This window comes from Polistes canadensis, unplaced genomic scaffold, assembly GCF_001313835.1.
Source record: "Polistes canadensis isolate GaletaPanama2010 unplaced genomic scaffold, ASM131383v1 scaffold_119, whole genome shotgun sequence".
NCBI lineage: Eukaryota > Metazoa > Arthropoda > Insecta > Hymenoptera > Vespidae > Polistes > Polistes canadensis.
The window spans coordinates 307,695-335,005 of record NW_014569666.1 but is presented as its reverse complement, the minus strand read 5'-3'; the positions used below and the strand labels follow the sequence as shown (position 1 = coordinate 335,005).

Below are 27,311 nucleotides of genomic sequence, written 5' to 3'. Positions count from 1 at the left end.
ACCTTCGTAAAAATAAAGATATATATAAAAATTGTATCGAAAGGATTTATAGAGTGACGAAGGAAAATATACTCTTGACTAATGTTATATACCATATTTGTTTTCTCAACAATCACTCATTGTTTTATTATTTATTTCACATTATATTATTCACGATTATCCATAAATCATCAGCCTCTTTCATATCATTGACGTATATTCTAAATATTATTCGTATAATACACATATTAATGTCGCGCACATATTTACAGATACATATAAAAACGCTTAAATATTATACTCTCTTGCGAACTTATTTAAACATTAAGTTCGGCACAAATTTTCTTTCTTTATTAACATATGCTTAACCAGAGTAAAAGAGATGCTAGTTGCAAAGATGTTTAAAACGTATTACGACTTTTAAGATTAAATGGCGTACCACGAGAATCCGCTATTTTAAACGCGGGATTGAACAATGATCAAGATATACCTATAGTAATCATTTGATTCGGATTACGCCGTGTTTCTTAGCAACCAATCGCGAATAGTCGCGTAATTATTGTCTAACCATCGTATATTCGCTTCAGCCTGCTCTACAGCTTGCTTGACGGTTCTAGTTGCACTACCAAGTTCGTTTTTGTTCTCCGCTATGAAATCGTATAACTGTATACGAAATGAAATATAATATTATTTACTATCGCAAAAGAAATGTTAAAATAAACAATTAGAATGTTAAAAAACTTACATCCTTGAGTTCATACTTAGTGTTGATACCCCTGGTCGCTGATTTAATGATATTGTTCATCAAAAGTAATGAAGTACCGAAACTAAAAAAAAGATTGAGAGACATAAATGAACGATCCTATAGACCTAAAAAAATAAAAGAAATGATCAAATTTCCAAAACGTACTATTCTAGTAGACGACTCCATTTGTTCCTGAGATAATTGAATGCCAAAGGATGACCGATAACGTTTCTAGCGACGGATCCGAAGACTCTCGTCGCGTCTTGCTTTCTGATACCAGAGTTCTCAGTAACTGCCCAATCTAAGTATCTACTTAAGATCCAAACTTCTCGACTACAACCAAGCGCCTGTAAAAGCAAGTCCTTCTCCGAGCCCACATTGGTATTTAAGTATCTTTGCCAAGCAAAGTCCCACTCGACTTGACTACCCGCCCGAATAGCGGTACAGTAGACCACACTCTTCAGGTTTGGTGAAATTCTTAATTCAAAAACGATCATTTTATTCCCTTTTTTTTTATTTTAAATAAAAATAAGAAAACGAATTTGTTACTTACGGATTATTCGTATCAGGATCTGGCGTTTTTCGCCAATTGTAGAATTGATTAGCTGCATTACCAACGCAATCTTCGTGGCCAAAAGTACATGCCCAATTAAGAACGTCGATTCTTGTAAATACTGTTAATTGTGGATCCCCAGGCTTGTCCGAAAACCCAACTTGCTTGTACACATTATCCAAGAGCTTCAAAGTGTAAATCTTAAAGAATAAATCACATCGTTAAAGAGATATGTTCGATAATAAAAATGTCAACAAATTTCGAATGAAAATTTACTAATGTTTTCCCGTACCCTAAATTTATCGTAACCAGGTAGCATTATTAACATATCGTCTAAATAATTCAATGCAGTTAGAGCAGATTTCCATGGCAAATATTCGGTTTCGTGTGCCAAATAAGATGTGACGTCTAAAGCGATCGAGTAATCTAGTCTACCTGCTCTGGCCAAATTAAGAGCATCATCGATCAACTGAGCTCTATTGATCGTCGATATGTCCCTGAAGTTATCCTTGTTTAACTGTTTTATAATTAATTGCCAGTTACCTCTATCGTAATTGACTCGATAGTAACCTGTTAAATTCGTTTATTTTGAATTATAAAAAGAATTAAGAATATCAGAAAAAGAAATATATATGAAAGTACCAGTTTCAAGGACGTTGAAAATAACCCATTGATGTGCGGTAGCATTTAAACTCGGCAAATTAACCAAAGGTTCTGCTTTCATCCAATAGTTAGGCTGAGTCCGATTGAAATTTAATTCTTGTTCGTTCGTGTACGTAATAGGAATCCACCAAAGTGGTTCGGGCCCAATCATAGTAATCATAGAACTATTTTGGAGCATGAAACGTTCCTAAAGGGATACAATGTTAACGGAAACTCTTACAGATTGCAGATAGATAAATAAACCAACCTGAGTTAGAGTGGCAGCACCATTAAGATAATTTCGTGTTACGGTAACAACAGGGAAACCAGTTTGAAGGGTCCACGTATCCATAATTTGTTGGACCGTAATAGAGGGATCCAAGACCTTATCTTTATGCGCTTGTTTCGTAAGCGCGTTCCATAAATCGTTTTGTTCGGCACTTTGGTATGCTCTATAGAAAAGATATATAAGAAAAAATATTAGTTTTATTTTCATTTTAAATATAACTTTGACTGGATAATTATTTACTTTTCTGTCAAATAATTTGTGAGTCCTCGTTTGAAAACATCCGTCGTTAGAAAATGATCCATCATCCTTAGGATAGAAGCACCTGTAAAACGTGACGATTAATGTAATCGCGATTGAAATCTTTTAATGATATATTTCAATCGTCTCGTGCACACCTTTTTCGTAAGAAATTCTATCGAAAATTTCACTAATCTCATCGGGATGTCCAACCTCTATCGATATAGGGTGCGATGATTGTAAAGCATCTAATCCAAAGACCGATTGCACATCGTTAACCACAAATTGTTCCAAAACCTTCCACGACGGTTCTACCTAAAATATCGTATCAATATTTTCTTTTGTAAAAATAAAGTGACAAGAAAAAAGAAGAAAAAAAAAACAGAAACAATTTATTCACTTTGACAACTGACCGCGTTCATTCCGATGTATTCCACGTAACTGGCGAAACCTTCGTTCAGCCACAAATCCGACCACCAACTTGGTGTCACCAAATTTCCAAACCATTGATGAGCCAATTCATGAGCTACCACTGTAGCTACTCTTTGCAAATTGCTACTGGTTGACACTCGTTCTTGATACAACATAGCCGTTTCTCTGTAATCATATTTATCCAAATGATATTCCATATCGTGGAAATTATTTTCATCGATTAGACAAAAATTATATATAAAAAGATTATTAAATTACCGATAGTTTGGAAAGAAAAAAACAAACAAACAAAAACTTTTACGCGAGTTACCTGTAAGTGATCAATCCCCAGTTCTCCATAGCACCAGCCGAAAAATCAGGTAACGCAACCATATCCATTTTCGGTAGGGGAAACTTTATTTTAAAATAATCCTCGTAATATTCGAGTATCTTCGGGCCGATATCCAAGCTGTAGTGAGATTGGTTAATTGCTTCTTTGCGTGCCCAAACTCTGAAGTTTCTAGATTCCGATTTTAGCATTTCGAAGTCGGAAACTATGAAAGCTACCAAGTAAGTAGACATTGGTACGGATTGCTCGTAATGATCCCATTCGTACGTGGGTAGATTAGGCCTATCGATGATGATGATAATAATAATAATAATAATAATAATAATAATAATAATAATAATAATAATAATAAGTAACAAAATCATCCGTGATTTTCTCTCTCTCTCTCTTACATATTTATAAATTATTAAATAATTCCCAAAATATGTAAATGTCATAAATAAATATCTTACATTGGCTCGGGTTGTCCTTTTCTCGGCATATTCGAAATGGATGTCATATTTCTGGGCCGACCTATGCTAATCTGGAATTTAGCTTTCATGGCTGGCTCATCGAAGCAAGGAAAGGCACGACGAGCGTCCGTTGCTTGAAACTGAGTCGTGGCAATCCATCTATAATTCAAGGATCGCGAAACCTTCGGTAAACATTCATCTGAAGGAAGACGACGGTTCTTAAAGTTTCACTGATAAACGCAATCTTCTTCTTATTACCTTCAGGCTAAAACTCTTTTAATAGAAACGAAACGATCTGTTTTTTTCCCCCTTTTTTCTTTTGAAGAAGAGAATTCTAAAGCTAGATAATATTGCACTATAGTCGATTCAAAAGACGACTAATTTTTCACGAGATCATTTCGAGTAGGAATAAGTTGAATGAACCTGACGTCGTCGTGTCCTCTTCGCACAACTCTTCCATTACTTTCGATAAGAGAAAGTATGAAATATATAATCATATTTATATTTCGAATGTGAAATCAATGAAACTTTAGATCAAATATTGGACTCAAGTAACATCGAATATTATTTCGCATCTATTTAAAATCGAATTTTATTTTAATCGTTTTCCTACCAACATTTATATTCAAAGGTTTAATCTTCGTTGATATTTAACTATCGTATAAATAGAACGAGATAATATTAATTCGATCTATTGGAAGAGAATTTTAATAAGAATGGGTTCTTATCTTAACGAATCGTATCGATGCATTCGATATACATAATACATTAACTATTTAGCATATTAACGATTATCCGAATTGATCGCATTTTAATGGCCTTTTTAATCGGAAACAAAATGAACAAAAATTAAAAAAGAAAAACGTTTAAACTCGTTTGCGATAAAAAATGGAATTATTATTGTTATAGGTATAAGTTACCTCGTTTGATTGCCGACGGTGTAGGAGCTTCTGTAGAAACCTTGAAGGTAATCGTTAAGATGACCAACGAACTTGAGATGCACCACGTATTGCTTACCCTCCTTCAACGTGTCCGACGTTTTAATCACATGGAATTGCCTTTCTGTGTCGTTTTTCTGCTCGACGATTGTAATCGGTTTTGTTTTATTACCGGACTGAGAGAATTCCCTTATACTTGTAAGGGATTCGTCGATTTTCATGTCGGTAGCATGAAGCGTAACATTGTTCGTATTTTCTGTTACGTTTACTAAAATAGTTACCTGAAAATTGTAAACGAATTTTTGTCACCGTAACGAAATAAATTTAAATATTGCCCTTACTTTTTTACAATCGACGAAATCTTTTTTTTCCTCGTTTTAAAAAAATCTATCAATAATAAGAATAATTTTTTAAATTTAAACTTGCCCAAGGAAAATGTTATAGCATGATCTTACAAAATAAAAGACTTTCTATTTCTCTCATTCCCATTCTCGTTGTCTTTAATATAATCAATAAAAAAATCGATCGAATATACTGGAAAAGGATCTAAAAGGATTTAAAAGAAAAGATAGAAACAACATCGGCCTTTCTAACGATCAATGACACTTCTCTTTTCTCGTTGTTTACCGTTGCAACTGTTCAATGAGAAATGAAGCGGCATTCCTTACTTTCTAATTGTGATCGGCCAGCTGGTAGTTTCGAACAGGTACTTTCACCTCTGGACTACGGGAGTTATAGTATCTTATACGTTTTCGTTTTAAACTTTAGAGAAAGAGAATGAGAGAATGAAAAATGAGAGACGTTAACACACAAAAAAAGAAACCGAAGGAGAGAAGGAAATGCTCGAAACCAAATGGGAAAGCGAAAATTCAATTGCCCGTTGAAATTGAATTTGCGAATTGAGGTATATATATCAATGAATTTAGCTTCATTTGTGACAAAATAAAAGTACGACATTTTCGTGAACAAATTCGTAAAACGTTGGAACTTTCAAAAATTGATCGGTCAAAAAGTACGTCGGATTTTAAGCGAAGTGAAATTTGTTCCCAAGTATTTGGCACGTTCGAAATCGATTTGTAATCTCGATGGGATGCGAAAGAGAGAAAGAAAGAGAGAGAAAAAGACAGAGACATAATAATTTCCATTCGCATCGACATCAGTAGTTGGAATAATAAAGCCTTTCTAACGTTTTCTCTTTAGACTATTAGATAATTGTCTTATTCGTCTTCCCTTTTGATATGTAAATGTAGTTTAAGTATCAACAGAACACGTACCTCACCGTTGAAAGTGAAGTTTCCTTCCCATATGAAAGGTACGAGTCGTAACTCGTATGATTCCGGTATAACCGATTTCGGTAATCTGACGTCGATTTTCTTTTTGTTCGTCGTATCACCGGCAAATGACCTAGCTGATGATTCGCCAAACGGATCCTTCGCTTCTTCGCACGTTTTTGTTTGTTTTTCTTCGAGGCAGGGTGCATAATGATAAACCAATAGTCCGGTTACCACCAAAGAAATAAGAAATACTGTACAAACGAAGAATGCACCGCAACGAGAAATCGTGCATCCTTTCGTTCGTCCGAATGTTGTTGTGTGTGCATCCATCATTGCCAGAACCTCATGAGATTGAGTCATATCATGTGTGCACCTAGAAACGAGAGAACGACAATTTATATTATTTCTTATCTTTAAACTTTACACAATTATATTATTATTTTTATTATTTGATATAAAGTCATAAAAAAATGTATACGTTGAGAGCATTTGAAATTCAAAACTAATTTAGCATTTTATTTAATACTCGACCTAACTCGTTAATGATGCGAAACTTTACGAATGCTACGAGAAAACGACGATCCTTAATTCGCAATTAATACGATGTAATGGATTTTTTTCTTTTTCATAAGACCTAAAGATAACAATAGCTTACCAGTACTCTTTAAGATTTTATGATAATACTATGTTTTTTGGATCATCGTCTAAATGAGGTTAAGGTAAGCAATCATTATAAGTAATTTCACGTACCACGTAGAACGTGTCAAGGATAAGAAACATAAGGAAAACGAGGATTCTTGCACCGTACTTCGTCGCTTTCATTCGTCAGAGATTTACTGAACTCGGACGTGAGAGTAATCGATAAGTATGTGTTGATTACTCAGTTGAAGGTGCAATCGATCTCTTGAATTTATTTAGTTACTTGCAATCCTTACGAACTTTTCATCGAAATAATACAAATATTATTTTATCGGTTCAACATCCTCGTCGCTAATGATCCCTTTACAATATTTTGTCCTTCGAGAAATATAAGCTTAAATATATCTATATATATCTGTATGTACTAGCTTACGCACGCGATACCTTACATCACAAGTCAAAAGGAAAACACATTTTATCTCTCGGCAAAATTTTCCGCTTGACTGCGAAGCCTTAAAAAATTTTTTCGATAAAAAAAAAGAAAAGAAAAGAAGAGACAATAAAAGAAAATAAAAGAGAAAAGAAAAAAAGAAACAAACTTGTTCCTTGGAAAGTCACAAGGATACAAGGTGAAATTGTCATACAATTTCGTACAATTTTAAAACGAAATCCCTTTAAATCTTTATTTTTGGTAAATTAATTGTTATGTTAAATATTTGGAATGAGAAGCTCACGTTGTGTTGGTTAGAGAGAATTTAACGTTAACTTCAACGTCCCTTCCGGCCAGAGATTTACACTACGTAATTAAATTACTACAAGCGACTAAACAAGGATTGCATATGAGAGAGAGAAAGAGACAGAGAGAGAGAGAGAAAGAGACAGAGAGAGAGAGAGAGAGAGAGAGAGAAAGGGGAGAACGATGGTTGGGTTGTTTTAAAGCACTTCAACTCGTTGTCGCGTACCTTTCTTGCTTTGCTTTTTTTATCAATGAAATATAGAAACATTTTCTCTCGACGGCCAGATAAAACATGTTTTTCTTTGATTAACAACAATCAGTAGAATGAGGAGCGCATTAAATAATATTAAGTGCAACAAGAAGAGATTAGATATTGTAAGCTCTCCATCTGTAAGGAAGTAATCAAGAAATTGCGATTTATATATATACCCGTTCACAATTTTATTGCTAAACAGTACGATAAACGTTTCATATTTTTCCAAGAATATGCGGTTACTAACTAACAGAAAAAGCCAACGAAATAGTGAGATCATTGCTGACGCGTATATAATTTTTTCTCTTTTAAAAGGAAACGAATTATTTTAAAAAGACACTCAATGTATCAAAACGCGTTCTAATGATTCTATATCATAATATTTCTTTATTATTATTATATTATTCTCTTTCTCTCTCTCTCTCTCTCTCTCTTTCTTTTTCTTCGTAACATTTTCCTTTACCTCCTCCTCCTCCTGCTACTCCTACTCCTACTCCTACTCCTACTCCTCCTCCCCCTTCTCTTTGTTTCTGTTTATGTTTTTATATTATCTTAAGACATTTCAAGTTGCCGTTTATGTCAATAACAGAAGATAAGATCGAAGATTTACGTATTTCGACGAGACAAACCAATAGCAGATGTTAATAATAAATACACAAGAGAACGAACGAAATAATTCATTGACTGTTCGATCAAACACAGTGCCGACCAATTATTATTATTATTTCACTTGGAAAATAATCACTGCTGCTCCTTATCGGCTTATCGTTTCAATTCTCTCTCTGTCTCTCTCTCTCTCTCTCTCTCTCTCTCTCTCTCTCTCTTTCTCTCTCTGATAATTAAATGTTAATATCGTTATTGATTAATTTTTAATTGATAAAATCACTTGATTTTCCTCTCTACGAGGATCGATAGATGATACGTTCGAGACAAATTATTTTAATGATATTTCGATGTTAGTTTCGCAAAGAAAAAAAGGAAATGAAAAAGAGAAAAAAAGAAACAAAATTTCGTGATAAAAAAAAAAAAAGAAACTCACTTCCTTTATCCGCAAAAGAAGAGGTGCCTTCGGGGGGGTATGAGGGAGTATGTGGGGGAGTAAACGAATTTGTTTTTCTTCCGAGAAGGGTGGTAAGAATTAATTTCTTCTTTGAAAATCGTGAAAAATATAATCAGGATCAGTCGCGAAAAACACACCTCCGTTCAGCTCGAAGTTCCGCGCGCAACTGCCAAGGACGGGAGCCGTAATCCGGCTTCATACTTCTTCCTCCGTACTCTCCTTGCCATCAAAGTTTCCTGCTTGCCCATCTCGGTGGTATCGTTTTCCGTTCCTTCCTAACATCCTTCCTTCCCACCTGCATACCATCTTCCGGATAACCGTAAGAAGCCCTACAATCGATTTCCTGTAGGATTCGATATATTCCACATATGTGATCTTTATTATAAATATTCTTTATTTCCAAGGATATGATCCTCTCTAACATATATTATATCTTACGTTTTCTTTCTTTCTTTCTTTCTTTCTTTCGCAATTTTTCCATTCAATCTGCAAACGAAACCGATTCATATTTTTTGAAACGTACGAAGTAATAACATATATATCGTTTTCTCTCTTTTTTTGTTTTTTTTTTTTAATTAATTAAAGATAAGAGATTATTAGAGAAATTTTTAGTTGATTTGCATTTTCATATTCAAATACTCGACTTTAAATAAAATAATATCGATAATAATATAAATCGATAATATTTGCTTAGCTTCGTTAAAAGCATCGTATAATTCGAATCCTTGAACCTTATTTTATGATAATTACAGAAAAGAAAAGGAAACAAATTAATTGCATTTCAACGCTGTTACAGAGAGGATTATTATTCACTTATAAATTTATATCTAGATTTAAGATGAATCGGTAACGAACAATGTGTAAAATTACAAGATATTTTTTTCTTCTCACGATTAATTAAATTACAACTCTTCGACAGAGGATTAATGCAAGTAACGTCAATCCAGTACGACGAGAACATCAACAATGATTGTTTCGAAGATATTTTTCTATTAATAAACAAAATTATATACGTATCTCTAATGTATACAATAATTGTATTGTTTTTTTATAAACAACGAGTCACGTATTATCTTATAAGCATTGTTTCAACTGTTATATTATATTTTTACATCTAACTTTATCGATCTATTGTAATATTTTATACTGTTACAGACAAAACGCAAGAGAATTTATTATACCAATGTTTAATCGTGCTATTTTGTAAAAGTTAACGATCATACATTTTATGATGTCAGTTTATTTCATCGTTTAACTTGCACAAATGTATAGGGCATGGCATATATCAAGCCAAGTAAATGTGTATATATCTACATCGATACGATAAATCGACCAAAGATATAACTTTCCCCTAACATATTTTTCATTCTTTTTTTTCTTTTTTTTTTCCGCATCTTTTGCCCCGAAGTCACATATAATTCAAGTGAACGGTGATGAACGCTCTTAAAGTGAACCTATCATTTTCGTATCTTCATTTATATTATCGATTATATATATGAATAATGAATTTAATATTCGTTTGATACATTATTGTTTCATAACTTGCTATTGTCATAGTTAAATTCGATTATTCATCCTGGTCTGGCGCTATTTCATTATAAAACCATTGCATATATGCGGTGAACAAAAGCATCTGAATGCCACAAGGACAATTTTGTTTCCTCTTTTCTGGAGAAAATATTCTACAGACGCGAAGGAATGAATCACCAAACGAGTTATAATTAATGATACCTGTGTCATCAGACGAAGAATCATTTCGCACGTTGAGTCATTACTCCAACAATCGGAAAGATCGATGATATTGTCTTATTAATTCTTGATCGTTCTTTTTTTTCCCACTCGAACTGCATCATTTTTATAATTATAACGTAAGTTAATATATAGTTTCGTATAAATGAAAAAAAAAAGTCAGTTAAATATTTGCTCATAATAATAATAATAATAAAAAAAGCACACCCATTAAAAATAATTCCTATAGAATTTTGTTCGTATTCGTTCAAATTCGTAGTTTTCATTTGAGAGAATTTATGCGAACTAGAAACGTTTGAAATGTGCAAACCCGAATCATAACGAAAATCGTACCATTGCTTACAGTTGGAAACTGCTTTGAAATTATATCCGAAGTTTTAAAGAGAGAGAGAGAGAAAAATTCTCTACAAATACGAAATTTTGTTCAATTTATTTTGTATAAAAAAAACTTTTTCTATTATTTATTCTAATTATAACAATAATAATGTCGTTATAAAAATAAAAAATGCGTCATGTATTCATGATAAAATATAACACGATTGCGAGATAAATGATTACATTAGTTTAAAACTTAGAAAACAAGAATGTTTCTTAAGCAATGGATAATTTAATCGTAAGGATTAAAGGGGGTATGGAATAGAAGCGTGCGTTCGAGTTGACATTTGATCATTTTCAATTAACCAATTGTTGTGTAGCCAGCGATTGGTGATATGCGACTTATCATACGAGAAAAATGTGTGAAACATCTAAAAAAACCAAAAGAGAAAGAAAAAGAATATCGTGCTAGAGAATAAACGAAAATTTAATTTTAACAATGATTAAAAAATAAGATTAGCATTATCCTCGTTTCTTCTTCCCTTTTTTCTATCGACTAAGCTATGCTTGGTGAATTTTCGAAACAATTACTTAAAAAGAGTATCGAACGAGGGGTGGAGGGTTTGGGGGTTAAAGCAAAAGGATCGCTTTTATAGTTTCGATAGGTTAGACGATAATCGAATTTCTTGAGGAAGCACTCGAGATCTTTATAGGGGCTACTCGAAAATCCTCGTCGCACGTAATCCGATGCCGAAAGGAACGCGGACGTGTTGTTCCCCGTCTACGTTACGATTGGATCAAATTCCATCATTGTGGTGTACCCTTACTGAACACGAAACACCACCACCACTACCACCACCATTCATTGCCTCTACCAATAGTTCGTGCGTATTAGAGGGGAAACAAATTAGATCTATCTTTCATAATATATGTACGCGTTCACATGTATCCAGTAAATACTATTCTTTAGGAAAAGAAAAAACAAGTAAAACCTTTTAAAAATGTTTCCAAGGGACAGAGATAATAATTTTCTTTTATATATAAACTTCGCGACTTAAAAGAAATTATAATAAGAAAAGTCAATTATCTCTATAGGTATTAGTTTGCCGCCAGACAAACGGTAAACTCGGGCTTGTATTTGCTACTAGCACGTATCATTATCCACTTGGCACACGCACGCTGACTTCCTCCTTGCGCCTCGTATATATGCTCTTAAACTAAATCGTATAATTGGATGACGAGTGATGTACCTTCTGTGTCAACTTGTCCCTCGAACGAATAACTCGATCTTCTCTTATACGAGCCGACGTATCCTAATCGTTTTAAAGGACAAGCATGTTTCAGGAATTCCCCCCAACGTTAACGATCTTTTCAATTTTCTTTTGGATTCTTGGATTCTTGTTTCTCGTCCCACAACGTAGTTTAATGATATACATTTATAACGATGCAACACGATTACAGCATTCAAAGAGATAAGATAATATATTTAGAACGGTTTTATATTCCGTTAGGTGAGAAGTATTTTTTCTTTTTTTTTTTTTTTTTATAATCTCCACTTTTAATATGATAAGCAAAGATAAAAATCAATGTAATACCGTTTCAACGTGGATTGCGTGCAGTAACCGGTATATGCAGTAATTAATGCATTCGCACGGTACTTTCAGACCAAAAGCGTATAGCATAACGAGTCGTTCGAGATAATTTAGATTTGTTTCGATGTTATACGGGGACCTTCGAAATATTCCTTCAATTTAAATCTACAATGTCCTATATACTTCCTCAATTATTTCTGCTTCATTGTTCTTCAGTAATTTTGCGCTCAAAAATAATTTGCATATTATGCAAACCAACTTGTCTACCTCGGTGTATATAAATTTTTAATTTTAATAAACTCGATCTTTACCAAGAAGCTATTTAACTTTGACTACGTGACTATCTACACTGAATCACTGAATTATTATTTAACAAATTAGTTTATTTTCTTTTACTTTTATACATGTAATCAAAAAGAACATGAAGAAAATCAAATATATAATATTTACCATGTTTCAAGGCACCTTCTTTTCTTTTTACCTTTATTATAATTGAATTTATCTCATTCATACATTATCTCTTAATTGAAAAATAATTATTTTCAAATAATAAAACAAGAATTTGGTTTTATACGAAATAAAATTCTGGACAATGATGTCGCGATAAAGAATAGAAAAAATAGTATAGTTATCATAAATAAACTGATAAGTATATATACACACACAGATACGTTTGTTGAGAAATATGTACGATATACCAAAGATAACCATTTGACCTAGTACATGTAATCCAAGAAATGTCATTCCCCAAAATTTCGATCGAATAATTAGGAAATGTTACACGTCGTGAAGTAAATTATCCGCGATAAGCGCTACTTTCCTGTTATTTCATGCAGTACTAAATTCCTTCACCAGAGTGCTCGAAATCACCTGAAGCTTTGAAAGCACCAAGTGTCGAGAGAGAGAGAGCAGAACGATGTCGAGCTTTTAACAGTTCGCCCTTCTTCGTATTCTCTTCTTTTTTCAAAATCTTAATCTTCATTTTCTTCTTTGTCTTAACGTCAACACAGTAAAACACACAAGTAACACAAATTCATCCGACACATCTAAGAGATATCCAAATAAGTAAGTAAAAAAACAAAGTCTTTCATTCGATCACACTTCCGAATAATAATAAATGAATCAGTAAAGTCGTTGTTCATCGTAAAGAAAAATAACAAAAATCTTTCCGTTTCCGATGAATCTCCCATGACTGCATTATCGTACCGCGAGAACTTGATAAAATTGTGCGATAATAATATGAAACATACGTAAATCGTAGGAAAAAAGAAAAAAAAGAGAGAAAGAAAGAATGAAAAGGGGGAGGGAAAAAAAGTAACCGGTTTTCGTGTTTTATCGCGATGATAGGAGCCAAAGCTCCTTTTCCCGATTCTTGGTAATTCCCAGAGCAGCTCTTTGCTATTCGATAGGAGCATTAAATGTTTTTCCTCGGTCGTGTTTCTCCGGCGCCAGGCAGTCGGCAAACCGGATAGCTCGGAACGAACGGGCACACAACAGTTTTCTGCTTCTTCTTGCTTAAATACTTGCATATCTGTGCTGTGCATTTACGTGTCCGTGTGAGTGTCTGTTGCATACAAATACGCTAAAAGGTAGAACGAAATCCATTTAAGCATATTGGATCACTAGGCTCTGCTTGATGTTACCAAGTCTGCAGGTGGTCCTCCCACCCTCCCTCCCCCCTTTCTGCCAACCTCCTATCCCCTTTTAAAAATCCAATATTCCTTCTATTTCCCGCCCTTCTTTCCTACTACGGCGACGACGCGCAATGACTATAATAGAGAAGCGTCCTCTCGTTACCGACCGATTCATTCACCTTCCAATCGTTTTTCCGATAGACAAGAACTATTCCCTTAGAACTTCCCTTTTTAATCTTTTATATATACACGTCTATTATTATACTATTTAACAAACTGTATAATTTTTATTCTGACAATTTATATCTCACGATGTCTATGCTTTTATTTTAAATTCCAAATTTCAATCTCATATAACTTTACTACGAGAGTTAAACTATTATCATCATCATTATCATTATCATTATCATCGATGCGATAGTTTCTTTTTTATCGCGATGCTCGTAATTATGCGAGTAAACGTTATTTAATGGGTTTCTAAGTGACAAAGACAAAGAAGATTGAAATAAAGTATTGGAGCGAGGCAATGAGAAAAAATATATATCTTTGATAAATTCGGTTAATGGGACATTATCTTAATATTCTTCCAATCTTTTACGACGTTAACGGTACGAGCCACGATTAAAAGAATTTTCTCTCCCTCAGGGCCCTTCGATTTCGATCGTTTCAATTTCAATGAACTTTTATTAGATTGTAAACGTTCTCTCCTCTATCCCATTTTCTCTTTCTCTCTCTCTCTCTCATTCTTTCTTTCTTTCTTTCAATGCTAAGAACTCGATTAAAAAAAGAAAAGAAAACAGCAAATGAATAGAAGAGAAAGTTTTTTCTTTTTTTTTTTTTTGAAAAAACGATCTCAGGTAATTCGAATAATTAATGGACAGAAGAGAGTAGTCACACTACTCTAAAATCGAAATCCTTGAAGAAGTGGAATCGATTGACATGAGCAACCAAGCAAGCAAGCAAGCGAATGAAATTGCATCGTTTACCGTTAAACGTTCTCCCTGCTCACTTTTATCGAGCTCTTTCTGTACGACTGGGACGCATAACTGCTTAGTATCGCAATACGACGTTCATCTTTGAGCACTTGCTAAAATATATATATATTTATTTACACGTTATATACGTTTATATAAATATACACTTCCGTGTGCCAACGTGTGTTATGCGATAATTGCATCGTTCCCAAGAAGACTTTTATGGAAAAAGAAAATCGTAAATTTGAAGCTGTCAAGACATATTTTACATTAATATCAGACAATGTTATTGCATTTTTAAATCTTGTCCGATAACAACAACGTTTTTAACCTCGATCGTCGATCTTTTTTTATTTCGTATTTATTGAGGACCCCAAATTTGATGGCAAAAGAATTCGAAATTGTTGTTAGCCAAAAACTCACGATGCTCGATAATAAATTGTTCGATAACAAAATAACGGGTATCAATAGCGTATAAAATTATAATAACTATCAAATATTTGTACATATATATATTTTATCTTAAATTCTGACAATATTTTGTCAACAAAAAAAAAGACGGTTCTAGTTAATTTGAAATTATCGAACGATAACTGATATTTAAGCAGCACATGCTCATTCTTTAAACTTATAATATATTGAGTAACGTAATCACTGAACACACTCGTATACCTGACGCCCCTCCCCTCGAACACACGAGTTATCTGTCAATAGTCATTTCGTTGCTCAGAACGTTTTATGTTGATGAAACTGACGGCAGGCACGTGCATCATCAAGTTGATAAGAGCGTTTCCTCTCTCTCTCTCTCTGTCTCTTAGGATCACAATAGTTGATATCTAATGTCAAGGTCGAATTTTGTAAGATGTTAATAATTGAGATGAGCTGCCGGCCGTTCGAGTTATTTAAGACGATTAGTGGTTTCGCAGCTCGTTTAACATATTTATCTAATAACATCTATGTGTGTGTGTGTGTGTGTGTGTGTGTGTGTGCATGGGCGTGTGGGTTCGAATACGTTAAAAACACGTACGTGAGCTTACATCGACAAACGAAATTATCATTGCACATCCAATTACTGGCCGGAACAATAGAGAATTATGTATAACTACTACATAGTTGTTCACAATAAAAGATAAAAAAAAAAATAACAGAAAGGAAGAAAGAGGTCAGCATACGAGTCAACATACGTCACATTTTCCACTTCTCTTTGCTACATAAGTTCATTGACATTTGAAGCCAGTTTTGCTACTACAGACTCTTGAGAAATACGTTGATCAGTAAACGTACATCCGTTCGTTCTTCCACGGAGTAACGGATCGGAGTAAACCTCGCCGTTGACTTACTACTCGGCACTTGCATCGGAGCTAGGTACTGCTAATGCATACGCGTTTGACAGGAATACTAAGTGCATAAAGGAACATGTTTAATCGACCGAATAGATCTATGAGATCAAATGAGAAAACCGGTTATTTGATAATTGGACTTTTACACGACATTTATGCGAATGAAAATAAGAATTTTTTTTTCGTGATTCTAATATTATGAATAATTAATAGTGCGAAGTGATTCGATCAAAAAAAGGAAAGAAACAAAAAACAAAATGACCACTTTCGAAAAAGAAAAGTATTTATCGCAGAGAATAATTTATTCTAATAATTCATTGACGTCATTTTATTCGGTGTCACGAACTATTTTAAAATAAATTAATAATGCCCGTCATTACGTGTAAAAAAATTCTTTCTAATATTACGAAATAATAACGAAACTATCCGAGCGTTCTAAGGTCTTTTTTTTTTATTTTTATTTTTTTTCTTCGTTCCTTTCTCTTTTTCGTATATCGTTGAGAAAACGACGACAGTTCGGAAAAGTTTTAATTCGTATATGTAAGTATACAAAAGTAAAAGAATTCTAAATTGTCCGTATACTACAATTCATTTAATATCATCGTTCACAAGTTTTTTCCTATAATCGAAAGAGATAAGAATATTTGCACACCTTGCAAATGGACATATGTTAATGTACAACATTGTTACGTTCGAGTTGACTCCACGTATGTCACAATGGATTATTCTGACCTATGCAAAAACGATTGTCCTTGAAGATTGCGTGAATCGTGCGTCAAAAGACTTTAGATATCGTATCAGTAATTGACTTCCTCAGACGCATACAAATGCAAAACCTTAGAAAATCAATTTGCATCGCTTAGTCGAGATTCTTTTATTTCGAATAAATATTCGCATCGTTGAATATTTTTCCTAATCTCGCCATGTGTAATCTTAATTTTTTTTTTTTTTTGTATAAAATATATTAAAAAAGAAAAGAAAATCGTACTCGAGTTCATACTGATATGAATTATTTTTTTCTTTTCAGAATTGAACGAACGAGTCTGAAGTTCCGACTCGCGTTCACTATCGTTTTCTATATCGTAGGATTATCAAGTAAGTTGAGTTACATTTACCGCAATTTCCAATACGCATTCGCGTACGTATATACATAAGTATATACATAAGTATATACATAAGTATATATGTACATGATTATCATAATGCGATTTTTTTTTAAATTAGAAATATTTGCAATAACTAAGTAACTTTATTTATATACGATTTTCAATAAGCTAAAATAATAAATATTAAATTGATTAGTTTTATGAGGAAACACGATTAGAATCTTCCATTAATATTATTCTTTTTACTTTTATTTTTTTCTTTCTAGAAAAAAATATATTCGAAAAGAAATCATCGATACACGTGACACGTGTATCACAAGGACAACAATCCTTTCTGTATTTAAAAAAAGAAGAAAGATAAATATCTCCAGCAGACAGTCTTGAGTTTATCAAACAGGTTAGTTAGACGTAGACAGTAGAACGAAGCGGTTCCGAAACACCTCTTACGGGATTCTCAGTTCGCATACTTTCGATTTCATCGACAACAAGATGGCGAGCGTCGATAATGATTTGGAGGAACTCATGGGGCACCTAGGAGAATTTGGGAAATATCAATTCTGGCAATTTTCTTTACACATCGTTGGAGCATTAACTGCGGGATTGCATATGATAACATTATTGACTGTTGCCGCAGTGCCTGCTTACAAATGTGTTGTACCAGTAATCAAATCAACTCTGATTGACACGTTCGATGAATCATTAGTAGAAGGTAACGTAACCAGCATGATCATGGAACCAAAAGCATTGACCACTTGTAATTACTTGGACGAATTTAACGTAACAAAACAATGTGAATCGTGGACATATGACACGGAATATTTCAAATCATCACGTGGTATGGAATGGAATTTCGTATGTTCGCGTAGGTGGATGGGAGCCGTTGCTCAATCGGCATATATGTTCGGCGTGTTCGTCGGAGCTGTGACCTTGGGCAGTCTAGCCGATAAATACGGAAGAAAGATTATTTTTTACATTTCTGCGGTATTGCAATTGATGCTCGGTACCATAGTTGCATTCGTCAACGAGTATTACACATTCCTCGCAGTTAGATTTTTCTATGGTGTCTTTGGCTCAGCTGGGTCTTACATAACTGGATTCGTATTGACAATGGAACTTGTGGGCGCATCTAAGAGGACCATGTGCGGTATAATGTTCCAATTAGCTTTCGCAACCGGTTTTATGTTGGTCGCTGCTTGGGGTGCTTTAATCAAGGATCGGACATGGCTGCAAATCATTTACGGACTCCACAGTGCATTAATGTTAGGACACTGGTGGCTCATGGATGAATCCCCCAGATGGTTATGGGCTCAAGGCCGAACCAAAGAGGCAGTGGAGATCGTTAAGAAGGCCCTAAAGATGAATGGAAATAACGTCAACTTAAATGGCGGAAAATTACTCGTGAGATCGCAGATAAAACAAAGATCCGAGGATGATCAAGTACATAGCGGAGTTGACTTATTGAAAACTCCTAATCTTCGTAAAAAGACCTTGAACGTATGTCTCAATTGGTTCGCCAATTCGATCGTTTATTACGGATTATCTTTAAATTCTGGAAATCTCGTTGGAAATCCTTACTTGATGTTATTTTTGAGTGGTCTCGTCGAAATACCATCATATATATTTTTGATATTCGTGATGGATCGTACTGGTAGAAGGTGTCTCGTCAGCACGTTTATGTTGATCGGTGGCCTCTGCTGCATATGTGCAGCATTTATCTCCAAGGATAACGATATTGGAGCAACGGCAACGGTCATTATAGTATTATTCGGTAAAGCATGTATTGCGGCATCCTTCGCAGTAATCTACAATTACACAGCCGAATTATTTCCCACGGTGTTGAGGAACACGGCCCTTGGTATTGGATCAATGTGCGCTCGTCTCAGTGGTGCCCTAACACCGTTGATCATGCTCTTAGACTTTCTTGACCCAAAGGTACCAGCCACCTTGTTCGGTATAGTAGCCTTGGCTTCTGGCTTCCTGTCACTTTACCTACCAGAAACTGTAAATCAACCTATGCCGGAAACTATCGAGGACGGCGAGAACTTCGGTAAACACGACACGTGTTTTACCACTTGCTTTGGAAAAAGAACTCACCAATCTGTCGACACTAACGACGTTATTCTCGATCAAGTTAATAATAAGGAAGAAAAGGATAAATTGAATGAAACTTAACGTTTCCTTTCATAGTATACTTGCAGATTTATTTTTTTTAAATCATCCTCTCTTTCTCTCATATTTTATTCTTTTAACAAAAAATAATTTTTTAACCTAAGACAACGTACTCATCCATATTTTATACGGAAATAATTTCTCTCAACTCACGAACGTATATAATACTTATTTTTTCTCATTCGTTTTAAAGTCATTTTGATTTTATGTTACATCGTTCGACAATGCATACGCGGTACAGGTAAATAAACGCCTATTGACGAGTCGCTGCGATCATTATAAGATAAGTAATAAAAATAACTATAGTGCCTTTTATCTAGCAGTAATCCAAACTGGTTTTTATATATATATATATATATATGTATGATTACGAACACATAGCGATCGTTTATTTTCCTCTTATATGTGAACACAATAAATATAATTATCTAATTGCAAGTTATATGTCCGTAGTGGTTATGCGACTTGCAAAGGACCGATTTAATCCGCTATTGTTTATGTTTTTATATAATTGATTTTTAAAGGAAAATTCTAATGACACTTAGGAATCTATAAATATATTTATATATATACATACACACACACACTCTCTCTCTCATATATATATATATATATATATAATAATAATAATATATTTTTACTATTGATATATATAGGAGAAATATTTATCCTGATTCTAATTTTTAACATATTAAGAAACAATATGCGAATATGTAAAAACTAAAATTGTAAAATAGAAATTTATAAAATATATTTAAACTATAAAATTACGTGTAAATTGATGAAACATTTATTACTTTTTTTTTTTAATTTAGTACGAAAGATAATTTCTCGTTGATAGATATACATATACATATATGTATACGTGTGTCTCCTATATTATATATATATATATCGATTTATTTATAAGTCATCGGGTAGTGTGCACTTTCGCAAAGTTTCGCCGACAGTGCTAAAGTTAAGGACCGAACGAGATAAGGGAGCGAATGGAGGTTTAAAGCGCTTCTATGACCTTAATCGCACGAGATGCAATTCCAGGATGATCCCCTTATGAGCTATCCTTTGGTCTAGGTGGAGCTATCTCTCACACTCATTCTCACTCGTTCTCACTCTCTCACTCATTCTTTCTCTCTCTCTCTCTCTCTCTCTCTCTCTCTCTTTCATTCTTCCTCACACTAGGTAGCCTATATCTTCTCACTTAGGTTCTATCCGCGTGTAACAGGCTAATGGAAAAAGTTGATCGTTTCGTGACGGTGACCGAACCAACAACGTTTTTCCAATCATAAAGTTTGAAAAACTGCGCGCGGCTTGGCCTTACTTTTTTGCTTTTTGTTTTATACTTAACTGTCCCTCTAACTGTTTCATTTTATTATTTTCTTTTCTATTACGAAAAAAAACAAATTAATACAAAGCAAGGAATTTCCTTTTGTTTCTTTATTGAAGATTTTTTTATATTTTCTAAACGACAAAATTCGTGCATTATGATAAATATAACTTATTGTTGTGTTAGTCTTTTTAACTTTGATAAATTAAAAGAATTTAGAATGTTTTGCTGTACAAGCGTTTGACATACTATCGTAGCTATAGCAAATTCAGGTTATGCCTTTCACTAGCGTTACTGGCTAAATCTATGAGGTATTTTTATGTAGTCACGCTTGATTGTTTTCTTACGTCATTATTGCTTCAATGTTATTCAACGAAATTCATCTAATTGATATTGAAAAAACAAATTTAATCGTTTCTAATCGGATTTTTTGCAATTGTACGGATAGATAATAATTGAAAACCTTGATATATATGTATATATAATTTTTTATTTGGAAAGAGAAAGAGAGAGTATTATTCATTAATTTAAACGTATGACGAGAAATAATACAAACGATTTCAATAATATATTTGTATTTAAAGTTACCTTTCACGATTTGTTTGTTTTATTATAAAGTGCAGTCGCGTCTTTCATTGTTTTTACCTCTCTCGGATGTTTAAACATATCACACAAGTAATTATTCTATTCGCGTACGTGTCCTGATAAAATGTGTGATGCACTGTGAATGGTTCGATAACATTAAACGTAAGAATGCAATAGAATATACACCTAACGCGCCGCTCAGCTCAGACCTTTGTCCTCTCGTAAATATCAAGTGCCGACACGAGTGTCGACAATTTGTTTGATCATTTATTTTCGACGTAGCCAATACAAAAATTAACAGGATAATAATCGCCATTGCCAATATATGTTCGTCTCTGATATTTTTTAAACTTATAATAATGAAAACAAAAAATAAAAAGAGAACAAATAATTAACTTCGCGTTTAACAAAAAATATTTCGGGCAAGAGTTTTCAAAGATACGAAATAGATTTCTCATCGCAATTTAAAAAAGAAAAATAAATAAAATAGGTGAAAAAAATTGTCTCTCACCTGTGATATTACCATTCGTCTTTGATAATTTAGGAGGTATAAATGATTGGACACCCAGGACACCTTGTACCGACTATCGCGCGTCGTCAACTGAAACTGTGCGTGCAGTTGCGTGCCGGTTAAAATGCTGAAAACATTGTACAAGGCGCGCGCAACTCTATCAAATATTCGAGCTCTTTGTGTCTCTCGAGGGACTATCGACCTTTTCCTGAATCTTCTTCCCTTTTGGATGTCGTTATGCCATCGTGATCTTTAATTCTGCATACTTTATCAAATACTCCTTCCTATTTTGTTTTCTTCCCAAATAAATTTATAACGTTTCTCGATGTAAATGATTGAAAAAAAAAAAAAAAAGAAAAAAAAACAAAGAAAAGAGAAAAAGATGGTTCGAAATCATGAGGGGGAGTGGGTGGGGCGGGGACATCACCTCGTGATTAGTTTTCGTCCTCGAAAATCGACATCCTACCGAGAGAACAATGGCTTTTAATTAAGATGAACCTCCGATCGATTCGAAAAGGGCTGTACTATTCGTTCGACCGTACTATTTCTACTGATTAGATTTTCCTAAATTTGTGAGAAAAGCTAAGATCGATATTGAGGTAGGTATCTTTTGAAATTTGGAATATCGTACTTTTTCAATTCGACTCGAGCAACGAAGCACATCATTGAATTCATCCTATTCTCTCAATCAAAGGGATTATAGTTATCGAAATTATTTAGATGATTCAAGTACGCGTTTTATAATCGTCATCGAATGACGAAATCTAACAGTATATCCTGTTACTAACTCTTTATTCTGAAAGATATATAATACTTAGAAAGAATATAAAATAAAAATAATAGGAAACAATGTTAAATCTTTTTTTTATTCTTTCGTCGTCGGAGAACGACGTTATCTTAACTTGCGAATAATTTCTTCCGTTTCTTTTCGTCGCGACAAAACGCTTGGACAAACCTTATAATCCTTTAAATAAGACGAAAGATTTTCTTCAAGCGTTTGCTAGTGAAAACAAAATGCATTATTAAAGAAAGAAAAGAAATCTTGACGAAACATTTTACGAGAAAAAGTTTTGTTAAGTACTATACATCTATATTATTATTACTATTATTATTATTATTATTATTATTATTATTATTACAGAAGTGAGTATAAGTAGAAAGAACAAAAAAACTTAGTCAGAGCAAGAAACTTTAAGAAAGAAGAATCTTTTGAAAACCTGATGCTTGTAAGAATCATCGAGAGTTAGAATTCCTTTAATATTTGGTACGCCATTTCATTAACAACCTTTCTCTCTTCCTCTCTCTCTTTCTCTCTCTCTCTCTCTCTCTCTTTTGTAGCTTTATACTGAAGGAAAATAAAGCGACAAAGGGAGTGTGTAATTCTAATGCGAAATTAACGTCCCCGTTATTTCGCAAGGTAATCCTTAACATGAATAAATAACAATCGGGTGATAAATTTTTTTTTTTACGAAGAAATAATTATTCATTAAATTCTAGATTTTTGTTATCTCCCGCTATATATTATTACGAGGTTAATAAATTTAAGAGAGAATCATTATGATATAGTCATTACCCGCGAAGACTTATTATCAATGTACATATTTTTAATCATAAACTTTTCTTTGTTACAACATGGCTCGTTTTATGCTGGTACGACCTCGTGATACGAAAATGATGATTAATAAGTAAACGCTATGTGAAATAGAGGATATTAGATTAAACATCATTTTCTTTGAAAAATAACATTTTATAGTTGTAACATACTAAATTCTTAAGAAACATAAAACGATGATTTGTCCCCGTGGAATTGAAATTAAATCAAAAGTTATATCTTATTATAAAGTTCGTAGTTATGTTTTCGAAGTATCTGATCTATAAGATTCTTACGAGAAATAGTAAAAGAAAGAAATAGAAAAAAAATAAAATAAGAAACGAAAATTCAATTCTTTTTTTCTCATATAACGGTGTACATACATACTATCGTGATTTATAAACATACCGTAATCCTAATTGCATGAATAATGAACAAATATACGTAAGTTTCCGGTACAACGTCCTATTAAAGTATATTATTAAATCGAAAATCGAATAGATATCTAATTAAAATATACACAGTATATGTGAGTAAATAAAGGTACTACGCATGGCATATATTGATCGCGCAACTTGCCCGGCCGAGTTTGCTTTTAATTATACGCTACCAGTGTCTCCGATGGAAGAAGAAGCATCGGTGTCAAAAAGAAAAAACATTTCATCTGGACATAGCATGCTTTTTTTTCTTTATTTTTCTTTTTTTTTTGAGATCGTTCCGCTTCGATTATGCGTCAGATGGGAGACTTCGAATTTTATGAAGTGTATAATTATTTTAATAATGCCCCACTTTCTCGTTCAAAATTGATCTCAAAGTTGGCATTAGGAGTGAATTGAAAAATATTACAATAATAATATTATATTCAAAGATCTCTCATTATATTTTTTGTGTCGATTATTTATATTAATGTAAGAAAATCATATAGTATAGAAATGATTGCATTTAAAGTAATATGTACTGACAGTTGTAAAATAAAACTATAGACCGATCATAGATTCAAATAGGAAATATTCAAATACGTAAAACAATTTGGATGGTTTCTCTTATCACTAGATGGTAATAATATTAATCTTATATTATTTTAGAAGATTTAAAAGATAGAACATCTAGCCAAAGAATATAGAAGTATATAGAAGCTTAAAAGTCTCCTATTTTATCTACTCAGTTTCATTTTAGTTACTATCGGAATCAACAGTGGGCGAAAGTAGATACTTAACGCGATGACAATACAATCCTATAAAAGAATACAGTATTATTGTAATATATATATATATATATAAATGTAAGATTAAAACGTTCTGATTTTAGTATTTTTGTCATTTTTATGTAATTATTTTAATGCTCCTGCGCAGTGATAACTTCGAGGGTAAAATTTAACTGTAATATAAGAAAAGTGCATTAGTACATTAAAATAATTGTTAAATTATCAATAGAAGTGTCTATTGTTGTCTAAAAGCTCGGAGAATATGATCTATGTACCGTCCTCATCGAAATTCACCTTCAGACTGGCACTTTCTCTTCTATGCAAATTCTTTTATTGAAAGTTGTCTATATGACTTTCCAAATAAGGAAATTCTATTTATCACGAATATTATTTCCGTTATACACATGCGCAACGTTCGTAAAGAAAAATACGTTCTAAAGAAAACGTGAGTCGCTAGGAAAGATTCCACTATCATCCAACGAGTTATATATTAAACAAAATGTGTATATTAACTATTGGTAAGCTGATATCCACTATAACCGATTGCAAAAAACAAGAATCTACTATAACTGAGCAAATGTATACCGTAGGAACGCTGGCAAAGAATCTTAACAGCAGAAAAAAATGAATAAGTGCTCTTAATTGCACACTATTTGCTCAACTTTATTTTATCAAACATTTTTTAATTATCGTTAATTAGTTGAAAATAATTATTACACTTTAAATAATTATGAAATGGCGAGATATCATGAGTGGGAGATATGTTATACACATGCGCAACCACAAATTCAAGGCGCAAGAACACTTCGAAAAAAATGAAAGTAAAGTTGGTATACCTGCAGGGAATATATTTAAAGTTGATTTCCAAAGTAACAACCTATAAGGTAGTGAAAAGAAATAAGTTAATCGTTCATAATGTAAAAACAATAGGTAAATATTTTCATTTTCTTATTTTTTTCTGCTGTTGCGGTTCTATGCCAACTATTTTGTGGTGAAGTATATAGAAACTCACGAGGCCCTTTTTTTTTATTCTCCCAGCATCATTTTTGTTACCACTGGGGCCCCCATTGGACGATAGTATGTAATTAACGCGATAACGGTACAATACTATCAAAGAATACAAAATTTGTTTATAGTATATATAGTATAGTTAAATTGTAAGAAAATTTAAAATAATTATATTTAATTTTTAGTGTCTAAATACGTGTGTGCCTTCAGAAATGCGTTTTATATATATATATATTTTAAAAAGTAGAAGAAAATCAAAACGAGAAGATGATAAATCCAACGATGATCACCTGTAACAAAAAGAAAACTATATTAGTCATACAATCAAAAGTGATACAATAGCCTAACATACAAATCGTCCAGTTCGTAGAGATGCACTTTTCAACTGAATTTTTTATTTATTTTTATCAAATCTTTATTTACTGATTTAATGAAATTAAATTTAAACACGTAATTTTACATTTACATAAAATATATAAAAATAAAGAAATAGGAAAAGTACAAATATTAAGTTACTACAAAAAATAATATCTATTAATTATGAAATACTTTTAAGCTGCATTATATATAAAAGAAAAATTAAAAATTTATTAAAATACGATCAAAACGACAAATTTTAAAGATGAATTTCTCCTTGTCTTATGTATCAAGTACATACATAAAAGGAGAACTTGGAAGATTTTAAAATAAATCTAGGTAATATTTTATGGTATTTAAACAAGTAAACATCTCATCTATCTTCCATTTCAATGATAAACTTTAATAATTCACATTTTCCATTGGTATATTCTTTATTCATTGTCTTGATATATTTGTTATATAATTGTATAATTGTGTAAAGAAATGTACTTTCTTTTTTCTTTACATATGCGTTAATAAATGTGAGAAAAAGGTATTCAATTCTTACATTTCATACTCTATTAGTTAGTATTCATTTAATATTTACAAATATATAATTGTAATTTATATATTGTAATAATTACATCTTTATAGTTTATTTTTATTTAAGAAATTGCATAAAAATGATAAAAATGCTAAAATAAGAACATTATAATCTTAAATTTTATGTATTAGGTGGATTATTCACCTTATACACATGCGCAATGTTCGGAAGGGCATATAAACAACATTTAATAAAAGTAATTTGATAGAGGACAACGTCTCATTTCAACGGTGAATTTCGAAGGGACGGTACATACATCATATATTTCTAGCTTTTCAACAGCAATAAACATTTCTATCGATTAATTAACAATTATTCTAATATACTAATGCACTTTTTTTTATATTTCAGATTGTTTAAACACATACTATGTATTTACTGGTTTAAAAATTGCATACTTATTAACATACTTTAAATATAATATAATTTCGATGTGATATGCTTTTAGATAAAAATTTTCCCTTCTAAAGTTTTCACTGCACAGGAACGTTACAACAAATGTTTATTAGTTTAAACAATCACATAAAAATTGAAGGAATGTTTAAATCAGAACGTTGCGATGTGATTCAGTTTTTAATCTATATTGTCTTTATTTTACTCGTTATTTTTTAAATATTAACAAAGAAAGTATACACCTGATAGAAACATAAATTAGATAATAATAATTATAAATAATTAAAAATTGAATAATTATAAATAATAATAGAAT

The 27,311-nt window shown here is 32.6% G+C and overlaps 2 protein-coding genes across 5 annotated transcripts; one reads left to right on the top strand and one right to left on the bottom strand.

Annotated features, from left to right (window-relative positions):
• Window positions 1-94: 94 nt before the first annotated feature.
• LOC106787894 (aminopeptidase N-like) lies at window positions 95-21,957 on the bottom strand. 3 transcript variants are annotated; one of them, XM_014750645.1, is made up of 15 exons: window positions 21,857-21,957; window positions 5,870-6,242; window positions 4,578-4,876; window positions 3,658-3,816; window positions 3,188-3,487; window positions 2,859-3,042; window positions 2,604-2,760; window positions 2,449-2,530; window positions 2,188-2,371; window positions 1,920-2,127; window positions 1,570-1,847; window positions 1,278-1,477; window positions 890-1,201; window positions 725-806; window positions 95-642 (listed from the first exon to the last, which is right to left on the bottom strand). In XM_014750645.1, the coding sequence occupies exons 2-15, from the start codon at window positions 6,227-6,229 to the stop codon at window positions 493-495; spliced, it is 2,955 nt and encodes a 984-aa protein (XP_014606131.1). In that variant the 5' UTR covers window positions 6,230-6,242; window positions 21,857-21,957; the 3' UTR covers window positions 95-492. The 3 variants fall into 3 exon arrangements, with proteins under 3 accessions (XP_014606131.1, XP_014606128.1, XP_014606129.1); XM_014750642.1 differs by lacking the exon at window positions 21,857-21,957 and adding an exon at window positions 8,695-8,788; XM_014750643.1 differs by lacking the exon at window positions 21,857-21,957 and adding an exon at window positions 8,537-8,736.
• On the top strand, window positions 16,063-20,005 carry LOC106787895 (organic cation transporter protein). 2 transcript variants are annotated; one of them, XM_014750646.1, is made up of 3 exons: window positions 16,063-16,186; window positions 17,189-17,256; window positions 17,534-20,005. In XM_014750646.1, exon 3 carries the CDS (start codon window positions 17,757-17,759, stop codon window positions 19,437-19,439), a length of 1,683 nt encoding a protein of 560 aa, XP_014606132.1. In that variant the 5' UTR covers window positions 16,063-16,186; window positions 17,189-17,256; window positions 17,534-17,756; the 3' UTR covers window positions 19,440-20,005. The 2 variants fall into 2 exon arrangements, with proteins under 2 accessions (XP_014606132.1, XP_014606133.1); XM_014750647.1 differs by lacking the exon at window positions 16,063-16,186 and adding an exon at window positions 16,619-16,701.
• Window positions 21,958-27,311: the final 5,354 nt, after the last annotated feature.

Excerpts from the sequence above, each read along its gene's own strand:
- LOC106787895 (XM_014750646.1), top strand. The coding sequence starts at position 17,757 with ATGGCGAGCGTCGATAATGATTTGGAGGAACTCATGGGGCACCTAGGA.
- LOC106787894 (XM_014750642.1), bottom strand. The coding sequence starts at position 8,756 with ATGAAGCCGGATTACGGCTCCCGTCCTTGGCAGTTGCGCGCGGAACTT. Across the intron at positions 6,243-8,694 it reads GAACTTCGAGCTGAACGGAG|GTGCACACATGATATGACTC; the intron begins GTGTGTTTTTCG and ends TCTCGTTTCTAG. Across the intron at positions 3,488-3,657 it reads AAAGGACAACCCGAGCCAAT|GCCTAATCTACCCACGTACG; the intron begins GTAAGATATTTA and ends CATCATCGATAG.